This window comes from Dipodomys spectabilis, unplaced genomic scaffold (assembly GCF_019054845.1).
Source record: "Dipodomys spectabilis isolate Male_0828 unplaced genomic scaffold, ASM1905484v1 ptg000264l, whole genome shotgun sequence".
Lineage (NCBI taxonomy): Eukaryota > Metazoa > Chordata > Mammalia > Rodentia > Heteromyidae > Dipodomys > Dipodomys spectabilis.
In genome coordinates, this window is record NW_024870941.1 from 9,944,124 (window position 1) to 9,960,953 (window position 16,830).

The 16,830-nt window shown below is 60.6% G+C and overlaps 2 protein-coding genes across 2 annotated transcripts; one reads left to right on the forward strand and one right to left on the reverse strand.

Annotated features, from left to right (window-relative positions):
- Positions 1 to 5,826: 5,826 nt before the first annotated feature.
- LOC122125335 (splicing factor 3B subunit 4-like) lies at positions 5,827 to 16,493 on the reverse strand. The gene is made up of 3 exons (XM_042699944.1): positions 16,316 to 16,493; positions 6,377 to 6,596; positions 5,827 to 5,877 (listed from the first exon to the last, which is right to left on the reverse strand). Exons 1-3 carry the CDS (start codon positions 16,432 to 16,434, stop codon positions 5,845 to 5,847), a joined length of 372 nt encoding a protein of 123 aa, XP_042555878.1. The 5' UTR covers positions 16,435 to 16,493; the 3' UTR covers positions 5,827 to 5,844.
- Positions 8,034 to 10,637, forward strand: Gpihbp1 (glycosylphosphatidylinositol anchored high density lipoprotein binding protein 1). The gene is made up of 5 exons (XM_042699943.1): positions 8,034 to 8,154; positions 8,939 to 9,169; positions 9,530 to 9,661; positions 10,036 to 10,152; positions 10,251 to 10,637. Exons 2-5 carry the CDS (start codon positions 9,118 to 9,120, stop codon positions 10,544 to 10,546), a joined length of 597 nt encoding a protein of 198 aa, XP_042555877.1. The 5' UTR covers positions 8,034 to 8,154; positions 8,939 to 9,117; the 3' UTR covers positions 10,547 to 10,637.
- Positions 16,494 to 16,830: the final 337 nt, after the last annotated feature.

Below are 16,830 nucleotides of genomic sequence, written 5' to 3' on the forward strand. Positions count from 1 at the left end.
CACTTCCTCCAGTGCCCTCGCGTGTGCACACTTCCTCCAGTGTCCTCGCGTGTGCACACTTCCTCCCGTGCCCTCGCGTGTTCACACTTCCTCCAGTGGCCTCGCGTGTGCACACTTCCTCCACTGGCCTCGCGTGTGCACACTTCCTCCAGTGGCCTCGCGTGTGCACACTTCCTCCAGTGGCCTCGCGTGTGCACACTTCCTCCAGTGGCCTCGCGTGTGCACACTTCCTCCAGTGGCCCTGGCACACGGGAAGGCCAGCTCTCAGCCCCTCAGGTCTCTGCAGGCAGGTGGCTGGTATCATTGCTCACCTTGGCCTTGCTCAGACCCTTAACCATTAAGCAGGGTTCTGACCCTGGGCACGTCAGAGCTCCCTACACCCCTGTGCCTCCCGCCATCCAGTCGGCTCACGGTGCCCCAGCTATGGGCTGGCATCACCGGCCTGGCCTGCACACAGCCCGCAGAGCCTCGCTGGGTGCCAGGGAAGCAGGTAACCCAGGCCTCATTCTCCTCCCCCGGCTGCCAGGACTCCGCAAGCACATGACTGAGGACCCCAGAACCACGGCAGCCCGGCCCCTCCCCGCCCACAGGGCGCCGGTGTCTGGCAAGTCCCCGGTCCAGCCTGGGCTGGGCCTTCCTTCTTGCGATCCAAACCTGCAGGCATAGCCATCTTATATGTAAAATGGAGAGTAATGCCAGGTGCTGGTGGCTCACACCTGTAATCCTAGCTACTCAGGAGACTTGAGGATTGCAATTCAAAGCCATGAGACTCTTGTCTCCAATTAACTAGTAAAAAGCCAGATGAGGAGCTGTGGCTCAAGTGGTAGAGCAGTAGCTTTAAATGAAAAGCTAAGAGGTGTCCAGCTACTCCCTGAGTTCAAACCCCCAGTATGAGGAGAGAAAACAAAGAGCTAGTCACTGGTGGCTCACGCCGGCAATCCAAACTGCTGAAGATCATGGTTCAAAGCCACCCTGGACAGGAAAGTCCATGAGACTCTTGTCTCCAATTAACCACCAAAAAGCTGGAAGTGGACCTGTGGCTCAAGTGATGGCGTGCCAGCCTTGAGTGGACAACGCTCAGGGACAAGGCCCAGGCCCTGAGTTCCAGCCCCAGGGCTGGTATAGCCAGTGAGTGAGCTTGAGGCTTCGTCCTCCCCCTCCTCCCCCCGCCCCAGCGGAGCCCCAGCAGAGCCTCAGCCTGAGCGTCCCAGCCTGAGAGGAAAGCAAGGGCCCAAGCCCCTCCCCTCCCACAAGACCCCTGGATTCCAGCCACAGACACGGAGGGAAAAGAACGTTGTCATGTGAAGCCCTTACATTCAGTGGTGATCTGCTATACAGCAGAAGGTAGTGCCGGTGGGCAGAGCATGGCTGGAGGGTGGCCTGGAGTGGGGTAAGGTACCGGAGGGGTCGGATGTCCAAAGAACGAGGTCTGAGGAGGGGAGGGCCGGCCCCTTGGGACGGCCAATCTGAGACCCGCTCTCCCCAAGCTGGGCTGGGTTGCCAGGGAGACCAGATTCCCAGCCCGGTTTCCAGGCTACTGGGCCTTCCTGCCGCACGTGGGCTGGGTTCGCCCTATCAGGATTTTTGCAAACAAGAATAACAATCACGCTCCTGATTAGCAGGAGAAAGGCCTGGCTCTAATGACTGAGCTGAGGGAAAGGGATGCTCAGGCCTGGCCCAGACCCCTCTGCCTGAGCCCTGGCGGGAAGCCGGCTCCCATCCTCCCCCAGCCCAAGCTGGCTCAAACATTGCCTGTTTCTAGGGACACACCAACAAGCACCCCGGAGTCAAGGACAGGACCTGCTCATGGCCAAGACTCTGTTTTCTGCTCAGAGTCTGGCCCATGACTGGAACTGGACACCCCCAGAGCTGCCTCCCAGAGGCGTATTTGTGTCAGAAACAGGGTCAGGGGTCAGGAACCGCCGGTTGCCAGGCCTCTGGAAACTCCAAGGCTAGACGGAAGCAGCGGGTTCGGCAGGCGGAGGGCTGAGGGGCCGCTGGCAACGCGGACTTCCTTGCTGTGCTTGCGCTGACGTTGTCAGAATCCCCGCACACTACCCCAGACTGCGCCCAGGAAGCTGCACAAAGATGGGCGTGCCAGGAGCTGTGAGGGAGCCTCGAGAGCCTGACGGGAGCCAGAAAGGGAGCAGAAGAGCTCGCGTGGCCATACACCACAGAAGCCATGGAACACCTGGAGCCAAGGCCAGAAGGGCTCCCTCCCCCCCCCCTCCATCCCCTCTGAGGAACGTGGCCCCAATGACACCTCAGCTTAAAACGCTGAGCCCCATCAAATACCTACTAACAACAAAAACCCCTCGCAGCCAGGGGCCGGTGGCTCCCATCTGTAACCCAGCTACTCAGAGATGATGTGAGGATTGTGGTTCGAAGCCAGCCCAGGCAGCGATGTCCATGAGACTCATGACCACTGTAAAGCTGGAAGTGGAGCTATGCTTCGAGTGGTAGAGTGCTAGCCTTCAGCACAAAAGCTCACCGACAGCATCCAGGCCCTTAGTTCAAGCTCCAGGACCCGCCCTGGGGGGTTGGGGGGGAGGTGGACAGGACACAAACCCTCGGGCTCCAGAATCATGATGTTGAAACTGCCAAGGGTGGTGGTTTTCTTCTTGCAGCCACAATAAGCTGACACCCCATCTCTGGCTCATCGTGCCCTGTGTGTCCTTGAAACGAAACACACTGCAACAATGAGAATCGTACAGTGCGTCTACGGCCTTACCACCCTGAACACGCCTAACCTTGTCTGATCATGGAGGCTGAGCGGGGCCAGGCTTGCTTAGAACGTAGACAGGACAATTACTCAACAAACACCCTCACGTCCAATTAGCACTTGCCATATTTGATTTACATTATCTTCCCATCCCCTGCTCCATTAGCCCATCCCATATTATTGATAGACTTCATACACACACACACACACACACACAGAGCTGTTCAGCTGTTCGGCTATTTCGAGGTAAACGCTGCCTCCCGTGAAATGCACGGATCCATGCCCATTCCATTTCTGACTGTCAAACCAAGGGTCACCCAGACCCTACCCCCAAGTTCCCTCCTGCCCCTTTCCAGTCAGTCCCACGTGAGGTGCAGGGTCCTCTTCCTGTGTGTCCCCACGGGGCCCAGCCTGCCCTCCCCTTGCTGAGAAGATGGTCGTGTGGATGGACACGGCATGCAGACCCTCTCTGTGGCACTGCGTTAACTCTGAAGCTGCCAGCTTGTACGATTCCTGCCCCAGCGTCCGAGTGTCTCCACGGGCCTCGTTCCCTTCCAGGGCAGTGGTATTCCAAGTCCAGAAGGCAGATGCAGGGGTGCTCGCTGCCAGCGCCCACACTGCTGGCCCTCGGCACCCCGGTGCTATGCGAACAGTTCGCTCAGACATTGTGGGCCGGCTGGCCGCCCTCACCTGGTGGAGAAGGGAGAGAGGATTCAGCCGAGAGCAGCCACCGCCCTGAGACAGGAGGCAGTGACCCAGGAAGACTGAGATCACTGTCTGTCTGTCTGTCTGTACTGGTACTGGGGCTTGAACTAAGGGCCTGGACAATATCCCTGAGCTTTTTTTGTTTAAGACTGGGCACTTTGGAACCACACGTCTACTTCTTGCTCTTGGGTGGTTAATTGGATAAAAGATTCTCATCAACTCTCCTACCTGGGCTGGCTTTGAGCCGCAAAGATCTCAGATCTCAGCCTCCTGAGTAGCTAGGATTGCAGGTGTGAGCCACCCAGGCCCCACTTAAACTTGCTTTCTAACAATCCACTTTCCTGGAAACTAGCCCATCCCTGTCCTGAGGAGACCTGCGTCACTCCCTGGACAGCTCAACCCCCCCAGGGCAGGACCCGGACACCTGCCATAGGCCCCACCTCTTGGAGGTCATGCCCCCCCCCACTGCCCACACAAAGGGCCAAACCACAGCCCCGCCTCAGCACCCTGGGTCGGTGCCTCCAGGTCTCTGCAGTTACCAAAGCTAGGAAACCACGTGGGTTGTGTGTATCTGTCTGTGTGTCTGTGTTTATGTGTATCTGTGTTTGTGTCTGTGTGTGTCTATTCTATGTATATGTGTGTCTGTGTCTGTATGTGTTCTATGTGTGTGTGTCTGTGTATATGTGTTTATGTGTGTCTGTCTGTGTGTATGTCTATGTGTATCTGTGTGTGTTTCTGTGTGTGTGTGTGTGACTGTGTGTCTGTGTCTGAGTGTGTGTCTGTGTGTGTATGACTGTGTGTGTGTGACTGTGTGTCTGTGTCTATGTGTGTGTCTGTGTGTGCCTATGTGTCTGTGTCTGGGTGTATGTGTCTGTGTGTCTGTGTGTGTGTATGTGTATGTGTGACTGTGTGTGTCTGGGTGTCTGTGTCTGAGTGTATGTGTGTCTGGGTGTCTATCTGGGTATATGTGTCTGGGTGTATGTCTGTGTGTGTGGCTGTGTGTGTGTCTGGGTGTGTCTGTGTCTGGGTGTCTGTGTCTGGGTGTATGTGTGTCTGGGTGTCTATCTGGGTGTATGTGTCTGGGTGTATGTCTGTCTGTCTGTGTGTGGCTGTGCCTGTGTGTGTGTCTGGGTGTCTGTGTCTGGGTGTCTGGGTGTATGTGTGTCTGGGTGTCTGGGTGTATGTGTTTGTGTGTATGTGTCTGTGTGTGTCTGGGTGTCTGTGTCTGGGTGTCTGTGTGTCTGGGTATATGTGGCTGTGTGTGTGTGTCTGTGGCTGTGTGTGTGTCTGGGTGTGTGTGTCTGGGTGTATGTGTGTCTGTCTGGGTGTATGTGTTTGTGTGCGTGTGTCTGTGGTTGTGTGTGTGTCTGGGTGTCTGTGTCTGGGTGTATGTGTGTCTGGGTGTCTGTCTGGGTGTATGTGTTTGTGTGTGTGTGTCTGTGGCTGTGTGTGTCTGGGTGTGTGTGTCTGGGTGTATGTGTGTCTGGGTGTCTGGGTGTATGTGTTTGTGTGTGTGTGTCTGTGGCTGTGTGTGTCTGTGTGTGTGTGGGTGTCTGTGCCTGGGTGTATGTGTGCCTGAGTGTATGTGTGTCTGGGTGTCTGGGTGTATGTGTTTGTGTGTATGTGTCTGTGTGTGTCTGGGAGTCTGTGTGTCTGGGTATATGTGGCTGTGGCTGTGTGTGTGTCTGGGTGTGTGTGTCTGGGTGTATGTGTTTGTGTGTGTGTGTCTGTGGTTGTGTGTGTGTCTGGGTGTCTGTGTCCGGGTGTATGTGTGTCTGGGTGTCTGTGTTTGTGTGTGTGTCTGTGGCTGTGTGTGTGTCTGGGTGTGTGTGTCTGGGTGTATGTGTGTCTGGGTGTCTGGGTGTATGTGTTTGTGTGTGTGTGTCTGTGGTTGTGTGTGTGTCTGTGTGTGTCTGGGTGTCTGTGTCTGGGTGTATGTGTGTCTGGGTGTCTGGGTGTATGTGTCTGTGTGTGTGTGTCTGTGGCTGTGTGTGTGTCTGTGTGAGGGTCCTTGGGCTTGAACTCCACCTGGGCACAGACTGTGAGCTCTTTTGCTCGAGGCTAGTGCTTTACCATTTGAGTCACAGCTCCACTTCCAGCTTCTTGATGGTTAATTGGAGGTACAGGCTCAGGGGCTCTGGGCCAAGGTGGAGATGAGTGAGGAGAGCTAGAGACCTCCTGAGTGTCTGGAGCGATGCTGGTAAACTTGGAAATCACCGAATGTGAGTTTCCCCGATGTCACTCCCTGCCTTCCCTCCGCCCTGATCCCTCCGGACCTTTAGAGCCAGCACAGCTGTGGGCAGCGGGGAGCCGGGTGGTGTCCTCCAGCAGGGCTGCAGGGGTCTGGGCGGAGCCACTGGCCTCCCAGGGCACGGCGGGTGCCTGGGTCTGCACCTCCTCAGAGCTTAGAGGCCTTGTCAGCCTCGCCAGAGACCAAGGCCGTGTGCCATCTGGCACAAAAGGAGCCAATCTGACATTAGGTGTTATTGAGAAGCGACCCCAACTGTGAACACAGAGCCCTGCCCCCCATCACCCATCCCTTCCAGTGGAGACCCTCCTATGGCACTGGGCACTGGGCACTGAGCACTGGGGGGGGGGGGGGGGCTCCAGCTAAGGTCCAGAGCTCCTCCCTGGTCTCAAGGGTCCAGCCACACAGCAGCTCCCAGAAGCTCCACTGAGCATGCACCTGCTCAGTTCTCAGCCTTGGGGGACCCCAGGGCCCTGAAGAGTGGGGCACCTCCCGCTCCTGGCAGATCCAGCCCCTCGGGATGCCCAAGCACTGCTGGGGGCCCATAGAGACTAGAAGCCTGGGCTTCCCGCCACCATGACCTCACCCAGCCTCCGGGCTCACTGATCCCGCCTGACCTCAGGGCCCCACACCCCGGTCACCTCCATACACCCCCATCCCTTCCTTCCTCCCCATCTCTCCACCAGGAATGCAGCCCTTACCTTGCGTTCTGAGGGGGACAGCAGAGCCCACAGGACTGTGCAGAGCGGTGAAGCCCAGCCTCCAGCCCCTGGATCCCCAAAGGATGGGCCTGGGAGAAGCAGAGCTGAGCATCTGCCGAGAGGAGACGCAGGGGTCTGGGCCCTGGAGGCAGGTCCCGCGGAGGGAGGGCCTGGGCCTGCAGCCTCTCTGCCTGGTGTGGGCAGCATGGGATCAGGAGGTCTGAGAAGAGCAGGAAAAGCCACCAAGAGCTAGGAGGGTGGCCAGAGTGAGGGAGTTCATGACCCTGGCAAGTCCTGGGGTGCACAGGACTGTAGGGCTCAGCCCTGGCCTCCCCTCCTCTCTCTCTGCCTCTTTCTGAGTATAGGTTCTTAGAAAAGGTGCTTGGCCTGGGAAAGACCACTCCTCATGCCCAGGGAGCCTTCCCCAGCCCGCCCAGGGGAGGCTCTGGACCCTGCTGGAGAGAAGGCGCTTTCCCTGCCGGAATGAGAGGCGAGCCGCAAGGAGAGGAGGGCGCCCGCGCGGGGAGCTGGGAGCCAGGCCGGCCGTCTCTCCCAGCTGCCCCGAGGCCCACTCTCACGGAGCAGACCAGACCCCTTCTCCAAATGCCGCCCTGCGCTTGCGCCCCAGCCGCCCCCCGGAGCCATTGCCCTGGAGCCTTAGAATGTCAGGATCCACACCACGTGTCCCCTGAGGCCACCACGGGGGTCAGGACAGAGCAGGGTCTGGGAGCCCAGCAGGACACCCCACAGGGTCCACAGCCCCTGCTCGGCCTGGTGCCAGCACTGCCTCATCCCCTGACCCTCCCCGCCCAGCCACCTGCTGCCCAGCCGGAGGGTGTGTGAGTAGCCAGGCAGATACAACCAGAAAGGAGCTCTGCACCCAGAAAGGGCACCACGACACCACATCGGCCCCCACGAGGGAGGCCCGAGGACCAGCCGTGGCCCCGGGACAGCCCCAGAGCTGGGGGTCAGGCAGGCCAGGCCCAGGGCACAGGGGGCTCCCACAGTGATGAGGGGGCACCCGGCCGTCCAGAGAGACCCAGGGGGAAGCTCCGGCTGCAAAGGAGCCGGCAAACCTGGGGACTCAGGGAGGCGTGCCCCTCCCCTGGGAGGACACCAGGGCACTGGCGGCGGGTGTGGGCCCCCAGCTGCGTAAGCGGCGGTGCCGTGGGGTGAAGGGGACTCCCCTCCCTGTGTGCGAGGCCATCAGAATTGAGGCCTGGGCCTGCGCGTGGCCATCAGCCCTGGTCTGGACACACGTCCACTTCTGCACGCGTGCCAGGCCAGACCCTGAAGCTTTTCCTGCGGGGCGGAGGGAACGGTGTGTCTGAGTGTGGAAGGTAGCGCGTGCTCTGAGTCCTGAGCCAGCACCTCCGTCAGGCCGCGGGTGTGGCCGGTGATGCCAGGTGCATCGTGACACTGCCCCCTAGAGCTGAGGAGCTGCCAGACCAAGTCTCACTTGTCCAAGGCAGAGGCTGCTCCCTGTCCCCAGTTCCACAGCGCTGCTCTGGGCCCAGACCCTGCTGTCCTGGTCAAGGGCCCTACAGGAAGCAGCTGGAGCCATGAAGTGGGCTCCGGGCCTGAGAAGGCGGGGCTGGCAGGAGGGGACCATAGCTGGGGACGCGACCTTGGCTTCCAGGACTGGGAGAGGCGGCAGGCAGGTACCCGGAGGCCTTGCAGAAAGACTGCTGAAGAGGACCTCGGGGGACACAGTGCACTGTGTGACTGAGGTCTCCAAGAAGTATTGTCCCAGAGGCCAGGGGCTGCCTTGACCCTCCGTAAGTCCTCACCCCAGGAGGGAGCCGAGGCCAGGCAACTTGCAGGCCCCGCTGCTGCGGACCTCACGCTGACCCGGGGCTCCGATCCAGCACCCCACTCCCCACTCTGCCTGTGGGGGAGGGGCTCCCTCCCCAAGGGCTTGGGCGTCAGTGTCCTCCAGGAGGGGGCTGGGGGCCCAGCTCTCAATGAACGGGCAGCCAGACGCTGGGCTGATGGCTTTCCCAGCCTTCCGCCAGGCAGAAGCTGGAGCCCGTCCCAGAAGGCTCCCCTCCCAGGACACAGGAGATGATGTGGGAGGGGGACAAACGGCCAGAGGACAAGGGGGAGGGCCAGGAAGGCCTGCGTGGGGAGAGGACTCGGGAGTGGGGATGGGTGGGGTGGGGGAGAAGCCACGTGAGCGCAGGCAAGAATAGCATCGGAGGCAGAGTGGACGGCAGGGGCCAAGGCAGAGGGAGCCAGGACAGCCCGAGGGGCAGCTGGACGCTCCTGGACAGCCCCACGCCCCATACACGCTCACGAGAAATGGGTTGCAGATAAAGGGGCTGCAGCCTCAGGCCCCTCTGCTCCCCGCTGGGCCCCCAGGGTGGGGCTGACTCCGCCCAGGGCCAGGCTCAGGCAAGCACTGCCACTGCCGGGCCAAGGCCTGGAAGCCCCGGACCAAGGCAGGACCAGGTGGCTGCTAAGGCGGGTGGCATCCACCTTCTACCCCTCCCCGGCCCAGGCACAGGGGGACAGGAAGTCACGAGGCTGATACAGCCATTTCCCCTTCCCCTCTGGCCCCAGGAGGTCCTGGAGGGAAATGGTCCGCCTGGTCTGGCGCCTACAGCTGGGGTCTGGTGTCGAGGCCCTTTGTTTGAGGCTGTGGCAGGGGCCACGGAAAGCCTCGGACGCCCTTCATCCACCTACCGCAGACCCAGAGCCCTAAAGGCAGACTCGCAGAGGGCAGGACAGCGCCCAGCAGGATGGAGGTGCTCGGGACTGTCCTTCTGACCCTCCTGCTGTGCCAGCAGCCAGGTTCGGGGACACGGGCCACTCTGGGGTGTCGGGGGAGGGGCACCCTGGCCCTCACGGGCCTCCAAGGACCCCCCAGCCGGGGGACCGGGCAGGGGCTCATGCGGACCTCCAAGGACCCCCCAGCCGGGGGACCGGGCAGGGGCTTTGGGGGAAGGAGGGGAAGAGCTGGCGTGCCCAAGCCGAGAGGAAGGTGGCCGGGTCAGCCCTGGGACCCCAACACTGTGGGCCCAGGAGCTCCCTCCTCCCCGGGCCTGAGGTTGGGCTGCCACAGCGTGGCAGTGCTCTGGAGGGGCAAGAAGGGTGGCGCAGACCCATGAAGCCCTGGCACCGGGCCCCGAGCATGTCCTCTGTACACGGCAGCCGAGTTTACAGGGCACAGGCTGGCACAGGAGGACGAGGAGGACGTGAAGTCGGAAGGTTACAGCTACGATGACGACGATGAGGAAGAGGAGGAAGACGAGACCAACATGATCTTCAGCAGCAAGGACAGAGGTACCCTCAACCCGGCCCCCCCCCCCCCCCCCCCGTCTTCCTCCTTTCTTGGCCCATCCCCCGCCCCCAGGGTCAAACAGGGGCCCAGGTCTGCCCCATCTTCAGCCTCCACCAGCTACTGCTGGCCCCCACCTACGGGCTCCTCAGCCCTGTTCCAGGCCCCACGGGACGCACCAGGCCCAGGGCCGGCACCCGCACCATGGATAGTGTTGCCATGAGTTAATTCAGGAGCAGAAGAGCTCAAAGGTTCGCCTGCTTGGTGCCCCATGCCCCGTCATATTCTGTCCTCCCAAAGGCCCATGGAGGAGAGGCGTGGGGAGAGGCTGATGGGTGTGGGGGTCCTGGGGCTGAGCTGGCTCCGCTGCCGCCGGCAGCGCCCCTGGAGTGCTACACTTGCTTGCTGCTGAAGGACAGGGAGCGCTGTCAGGAGACGAAGCGCTGCTCCAGCGGCCAGACCTTCTGTACCACCATGGTCTCCCACGGCAGAACCGGTGAGTGAGCACACGCAGCCCGGCATGGGTGCCGCACACCAGGCCGGGCATACCTGCCACCCACGCTCCTGACCCCCACACCTGCTCTCCACCCCCAGACTCGGGTTTCCTGACCACCTACTCCATGTGGTGCACGGACTCCTGCCGACCCCTCACCAAGACGGTGGAGGGGACCCAGATGAACCAGACCTGCTGCCAGTCCACGCTGTGCAACGCCCCGCCCTGGCAGAGGCCCCGCAGCGGGGCAGGCAGCCCCCAGGGTGGCCGTGCAGGTGGCCCTTGGGAAAATGGGCCTGGCAGTTCCCGGGGCAGTGGGGCACCAGGCTTCCCAAAAAGTATGGGCACAGCCCTCCTGCTCCCCCTCCTTGCCAGCCTTTGGACAGTGGGAGCCTAAGGGCCCTGCCACCCCTCCACCGGGGACCCCCTGTCCACGCCTCCCCTCCCCGTGATCGGCTCTGGAGAATAAACTTGGCGGTGTCTCACAGTCCAGCGCTGCCTCCTTGGCTGTCTCCCTCCTCAGTTTCCCCCTTTGGCTTCCTCGTGCGTCCTCTCTTCTCTGTTCACGAGCAGTAGGACAAGGGCCTGTGGGCCTCAGGTCCCCGCTCAGGCACCTGCGCCCCAGGACCTACAGCTCCCAGGGGCTACAGCACCCCAGCACTAGAGCCCTGCAGAGCTGTTCCTCCAGCTGCCACACAAGCCACGCCCTGTCCTGTCCAGGTGTTGGACACAGGCCTTTGAGGGGAGGGACTTAGGAGCGAAGCCCAGCAGGCTGCAGTAGCTGGGACTGAAGGAGGGAGCAGGGGGAGGGAGGAAGGGAGGGAGGGAGAAAGTAGGGGGAGGGAGGCCCTGGGCTGAGGTAGAACTTCTCATTCTGGGCCCAGGAATCAGTAGCTCCTCCCTGACCAGGATGTCAGGGAGGAGGCTGGAAGGTATGAGGGGCCGTGGGCGGGAGGAGCAGCTAGGAGCAGTGGCCCCTGGGACGCAGCTCTGAGAGGGTAAGACCTGGCTCCGAGTTCAAGGAGCCCCCACCGGGGAGGAGAGCGGCCTTGCCTGGACAGTACCCAGCGGTCAGATGCGGCCCCTGGGACCCAGATTGGGCTCTAACAACTCAGCTTTTAGAACTCAGAACCCTAGGACTCAGAACCCTAGTCCTTAACTGATGATAAAATTTAGGGCCCTCAAGAATGGAATTTGGAGGGGGGAGGAGAGCTGAAGAAGGGCTCCATTAGTAGAGACCTGCCTACTAAGTTCAAACCCCAGCACCACAAGAGAGGAGGAATCCTTTGGAGGGGTAAGATGTGAGACAAGGTCTTGCTCTTTTTTCTTTCTTTCTTTGTCAGTCCTGGAGCTTGAACTCAGGGCCTGGGCGCTGTCCCTGAGCTTCTTTTGCTCAAGGCTAGCACTCTACCACTTAAGCCACAGTGCCACTTCTAGCTTTTTCTGTTTATATGGTACTAAGGAATCAAATCCAGGGCTTCATGCATGCTAGGCGAGCACTGTACCACTGAGCCAACTTCCCAGCCTAGGTTTGGCTCTTGATGTAAGCAAGACCCAGAGTTCTGTCCTCAGCACTGAATGAATGAATGGAGTGGGAAAATAAATCAGGGCTAGGAAGGTGGCTCAGTGGTAGAGCGCTTGCCTTGTATGCATGAGGTCCTGGATTTGATTCCTCAGCACCACATAAGGAAAAAGAAAAAAAGCCGGAAGTGGTGCTGTGGCTCAAGTGGTAGAGCGCTAGCCTTGAGGTGAAGAGCCGAGGGAAAGCACCCAGGCCCAGAGATCAGGCCCCACGACCAGCATAAAAATAAATAAATAAATGCATCTAAAATGGCAGCTTTGTCTGGCTCCCTTAGCAAGAATTCTGGGCATTGCTGCCTCCACAGCTCAGCCATCCAGAAAGGAAGTTCACTTCCAGAAATGACCGGCAACGGTCTGGCTGCACTTTGGGCATGGGAAGGCATCTGGTGAAGGGTCATCACCTCAGTCAGACCCCTTACTGCCTGTCATGGAGAGCCAGGGGAGGGCACAGGGGCACCAGTCTGGTCCCAGGGCCTCAGGGGAAGAGGGCCTTGAAGGCTGAGACCCCCGCTGAGCTCTGGCAGAGGTGTGCGAGGCAGCCCCAGAGCCCAGGGTCCTGTGCACACCTGGCTTAAGCAGCAGCACCCAGGTCCTGTGTGCACATGAGAGCATCTCCACAGGCTCTGGAGCTGTCCCTGACCTCTGTCTTCCCAGCCTCTGTCCCTCCTGCCTCCTGCTCTGTCCCTGGCGTCCCAGCCTTCCTCCTACGGTGTACAGTTGAGCTCTCTGCAGCTGAGTGGCATGAGTCAGGGCCCCAGAAGCTGCTGCTCAGCCCTTGGGGCCCAGCACCAGGCCCCCACCAGGCCCAGTGCCAGCCCCCAGTCCTGGGCCTTGCTGTACTCCTCTAACACTGCCTCAGTGGAGCCCCGGTTTTCCTGATTGCTGTGGGGTGGCTGCTGGCCGGGCCCAGCATCAAGGCCCAGAGCTCTCCAGTCCTTCCCACACTGCTTCCAGGTCCTGGGGACCACTCCAGCTGGCACCTGAAGCTCCACTCCAGAACTTCTGCCGTGGGGTCTCCTGGCCCCTCCCCGGCATGCAAGTCCCTTTTTTTTTTTTTTGGGGGGGGGGTCCGGTCATGGGCCTGAACTCTGGGCCTGGGCATTGTCCCTCAGCTCTTCAGCTCAAGGCTAGCGCTCTACCACTTGAGCCATAGCACCACTTCCGGCTTTTTTCCTTTTTGCTTATGTGGTGCTGGGGAATCGAACCCAGGGCCTCATGCATGCAAGGCAAGCGCTCTACCACTGAGCCACCTTCCCAGCCCCTGCAAGTCCCTTAATAGTCTGGGATTCCTGCCTCTTCAGGAAAGGGCTGGGCTTGGTCCAAGCATGACCTTCCTGGATGCTTGGGGGACAGCTCTGTGCACCCCTGCATTCCAGTCCCCCCGGTAAGAGCACGAAACTGTTCCACCATGGCCCCCAGCAGACTCGAGTGGCCGGGGCCCTCGACCTGGGGTGGAAGGGGCCGAGTGGGCTGCTGTGAGCTGCCAGCACCAAGGCTGCTGTCGATTATCTGTCACTTCTGGTCTTGCCATGGGGCCGGGCACAGCGTGAGAATACCAGCTGGAGAGATGGGGCTCAGCTCCCACGCAGTCCAGCCCACGCGGGGTGCCGTGATAAGGGACAGCAGGAGAGGGAAGGTCAGCCTAGGAGCTCACCCAGCAACACACTGTAGCTCCTTATTATGGGGGACGCTGTGACCTGCTGGCGGATGACGGGGTGGCCCGGCCGAGGTCCAGGCAGTCAGGAGGGTGTCCCGTCAGCCAATAGCCCTTTTCCTTCTGCCCGGTCCACAGGATGCCTCCCAGGGCCAGGGACCCCCAACCTGCTAAAGAGAGCCCCAGGCTCCCGAGAGAGGGGCTAGCCTGCAGGACAGGAAGCAGCCATCCCACGGCGCCTCCTGCTCCCTGCCCTGGTTGGGGAGCCGGCAGAAGAGCAGGAACTTCCTGAGGAAGGAGACTCGTCATCCAAGGCCTCCAAGAGGCCTTGGGCGGAGGGAGGCTGGGACAGCCTGGTACTATTAGGGACAGACCTAGTGCCACCCACCACCACCCCCCACTGCCCCCAGCATGCAGGGTCACCAAAGACAGCCACTGTCAGGAACTCTCCAGGACCAGCAGCTTGGAGCCATGGCTGAGGACGCCTCCTCAGGCTGACCTATGCTGTGCATGTCAGAACCTGCCTGCTGAGAGGTGGGTAGGCACGCGGGCAGGCAGGGCAGAAGTTTCCAGATGGCAGGGAGTTCCCAGTGGCAGAGACGCGGAGGAGAAGCATGAGGCATGTGAGCAGAGCTTAGGGCTGCAGTCCCAAACCGGAAATCTCACACACAAGAGGAAGGGAAAGGTCCCAAGAGGATGACCGCTGCAAGATACAAGTCCCAGCTGTGAGGAGAGAAAGATAAGCCAAGGCCACACACCGTGGCCCACGCGGGGCAGAGGGTCCCGGCCTGCTGGGAACGGGCCCTGCTCTCATAGCCCCAAGCTAACCCACAGCTCGCCGACTGCCTCCCCCGACCCGTCTCCTACCACAGCCCGTCTACCGTCAGAAGAGGCACCAGAAATAAAGCTCTGAGGATGGGCAGACAAAATCACCAAGGAAAAAACTAGCCACCCTTCACCCTCCCAACTGGCCAAGAATAAAAACAAACACAAAAACAGCCACACCAAACAGTGCTGATGAGGATGGACGCAGGAACCCATCGGTCATTCACATGCTGCTGATGGAGAAAGGCACGTGCGCTGTATGTCTGGCTGACTCTCATAAAACACAGCACACCCCTGCCAGGTCCCAGCACCGCCACCCTGGGGCCTGGGGTGAAGAAGGCTGCAGGCACACCAAGACCTGCATGTGGTGCATAGCGGGACTTTTCTCTGTGATTGTCACAAACTGGAAACTAGGTGCAGTGGCTGAGATCAGGAAGATTGCAGCCCCGGGCCAACCAGACCCAAAACCCCCCAGCTCCACGTCAGTGAAAGAAGCTGAGTACAGAGGCACTCAAGAAACTACAAGAGGGGGCTGGGAAGGTGGCTCAGTGGTAGAGTGCTTGCCTTGCATGCCTCAGGCCTTGGGTTCGATTCCTCAGCACCACATAAGCAAAAAGAAAAAAGCTGGAAGTGGCGCTGTGGCTCAACTGGTAGAGCGCTAGCCTGGAGCTGAAGAGCTGAGGGACAGCGCCCAGGCCCAGAGTTCAGGCCCCACAACTGGACCCCCCTCCCCCAAAAAAAAAAACTAGAAAAAGCCAGGCGCCGGTGGCTCACGCCTGTAATCCTAGCTACTCAGGAGGCTGAGTTCTGAGGATCTTGGTTCAAAGCCAGCCCAGGCAGGAAAGTTGGTGAGACTCTTACTCCAATAAACTACTAGAAAACCAGAAGTGGCGCTGTGGCTCAAGCGGTAGAGCGCTCGCCTTGAGCTGAAGAGCTGAGGGACAGCGCCCAGGCCCAAAATTCAAGCCCAACGACCAACAACAAAAAAAAGGGCATGCTCTACCAGTGGCACACCGGGTGGTATCAGTTGTTTAGCATTTGACTGTCAAATAGAACAGACCCGCATCTGCCAGATACCTGGGATGCCCCTCCTGTGGGCAGGAGTCTGCAACATTGTACTGTGGTTGAGATGAGAAAACTAGGCAAAGCATACATCGCTCTTTAAAATGCATTCATTATTGCTGTAAAAGCAACATAGAGAGAGGTTACAGTTACATAAGTCAGGTAAAGAGTATACTTTTCTTTTTGGACTCAGGGCCTGGGTGCTGTCCATGAGCCCCGCTGTGCTCAAGGCTGGTGCTGTACTACTTGAGTCACTGTGCTGGCTTCTGCTGTTGTTCACGTGGTAGAGGAATTGCACCCAAGGCTCCACGTCCACGAGTGCTACCCAAGCATTCTACCATAAGCCACGTTCCCAGCCCAAGAGTATATTCTTTTCTTATTGTTGGTCATGGGGCTTGAACTCTGGGCCTGGGCACTGTCTCTGCGCTCTTCAGCTCAAGGCTAGCACTCTACCTCTTGAGCCACAGTGCCACTTCCAGTTTTCTGGTGGTTCACTGGAGATCAGTCTCACGGACTTTCCTGCCCAGGCTGGCTGTGAACTGTGATCAGATCTCAGCCTCCTGAGTAGCTAGGATTGTAATACCCGTGGAGCCCGGCTGGCCCGTGGCTAGGCCTGCTGGAGGGGGCGGGGCATCCGCAGGCCGGCCTCACCGCCCCACAGACCCTGCCACGGTTTGAGAGGCTGCCATAACCGCCCCACATCACCACCCCGTGGTGCTGGGCCCGCACCCCCGGAGGTGGGGGTGGGGCACGCCACCGAAAGGGGGCTCTCGTGCTACTAGAGGGGGTAGGGCCGAGCCCCACATGGCGAGCTGTCAGGAAGTGACTGGGCAGTGGCAGCTTGGGGGAAGAGCATGAATGGCAGTGGGGAAAAAGTCCGGAGGAGACTGAGTCCTGAGAGGGAAAAACCCGGGGTCAGGCGGTGCCAACAGAGCAGTAGGAGTCGGGGCAGGGATGGCAGCAGGGGGACAGTGGAGAGGGGAAGAGCGGAGAGTTGGAGGTTCGCAGACCGACTAATAACGGTCGGGGGTGGGCGCTGCGTACCGGAGACCAGGAGGCTTGGTGGTGGAGGCCGCACCGGCTTGGGGTGTGAGGACAAGGTAGTCACAGGCCCTTTCCGCTGTAAACTTCTTTTGTCCACCTGTGTCTGTGCCTGAAGGCATGAGCCGCCACCCGGCTCAGCTTCAAAAGGCTACAGAGGAGAGGCGGGCAGGCAGCCCTGGGGCGGGCAGGTGCCCCCCTCCCCCGCTCCCCCTGTCCGTGCCCCCCCACCCTCCCCCTGTCCGTGCCGCCCCACCCCCTGTCCGTGCCCCCCCCCCCCCCGCTCCCCCTGTCCGTGCCCCCCCCCCCCGCTCCCCCTGTCCGTGCCCCCCCCCCCCCCCCGCTCCCCCTGTCCGTGCCCCCCCCCCCGCTCCCCCTGTCCGTGCCCCCCCCACCCTCCCCCTGTCCGTGCCCCCCCCCCCGCTCCCCCTGTCCGTGCCCCCCCCCCCCCCGCTCCCCCTGTCCGTGCCCCCCCCACCCTCCCCCTGTCCGTGCCGCCCCACCCCGCTCCCCCTGTC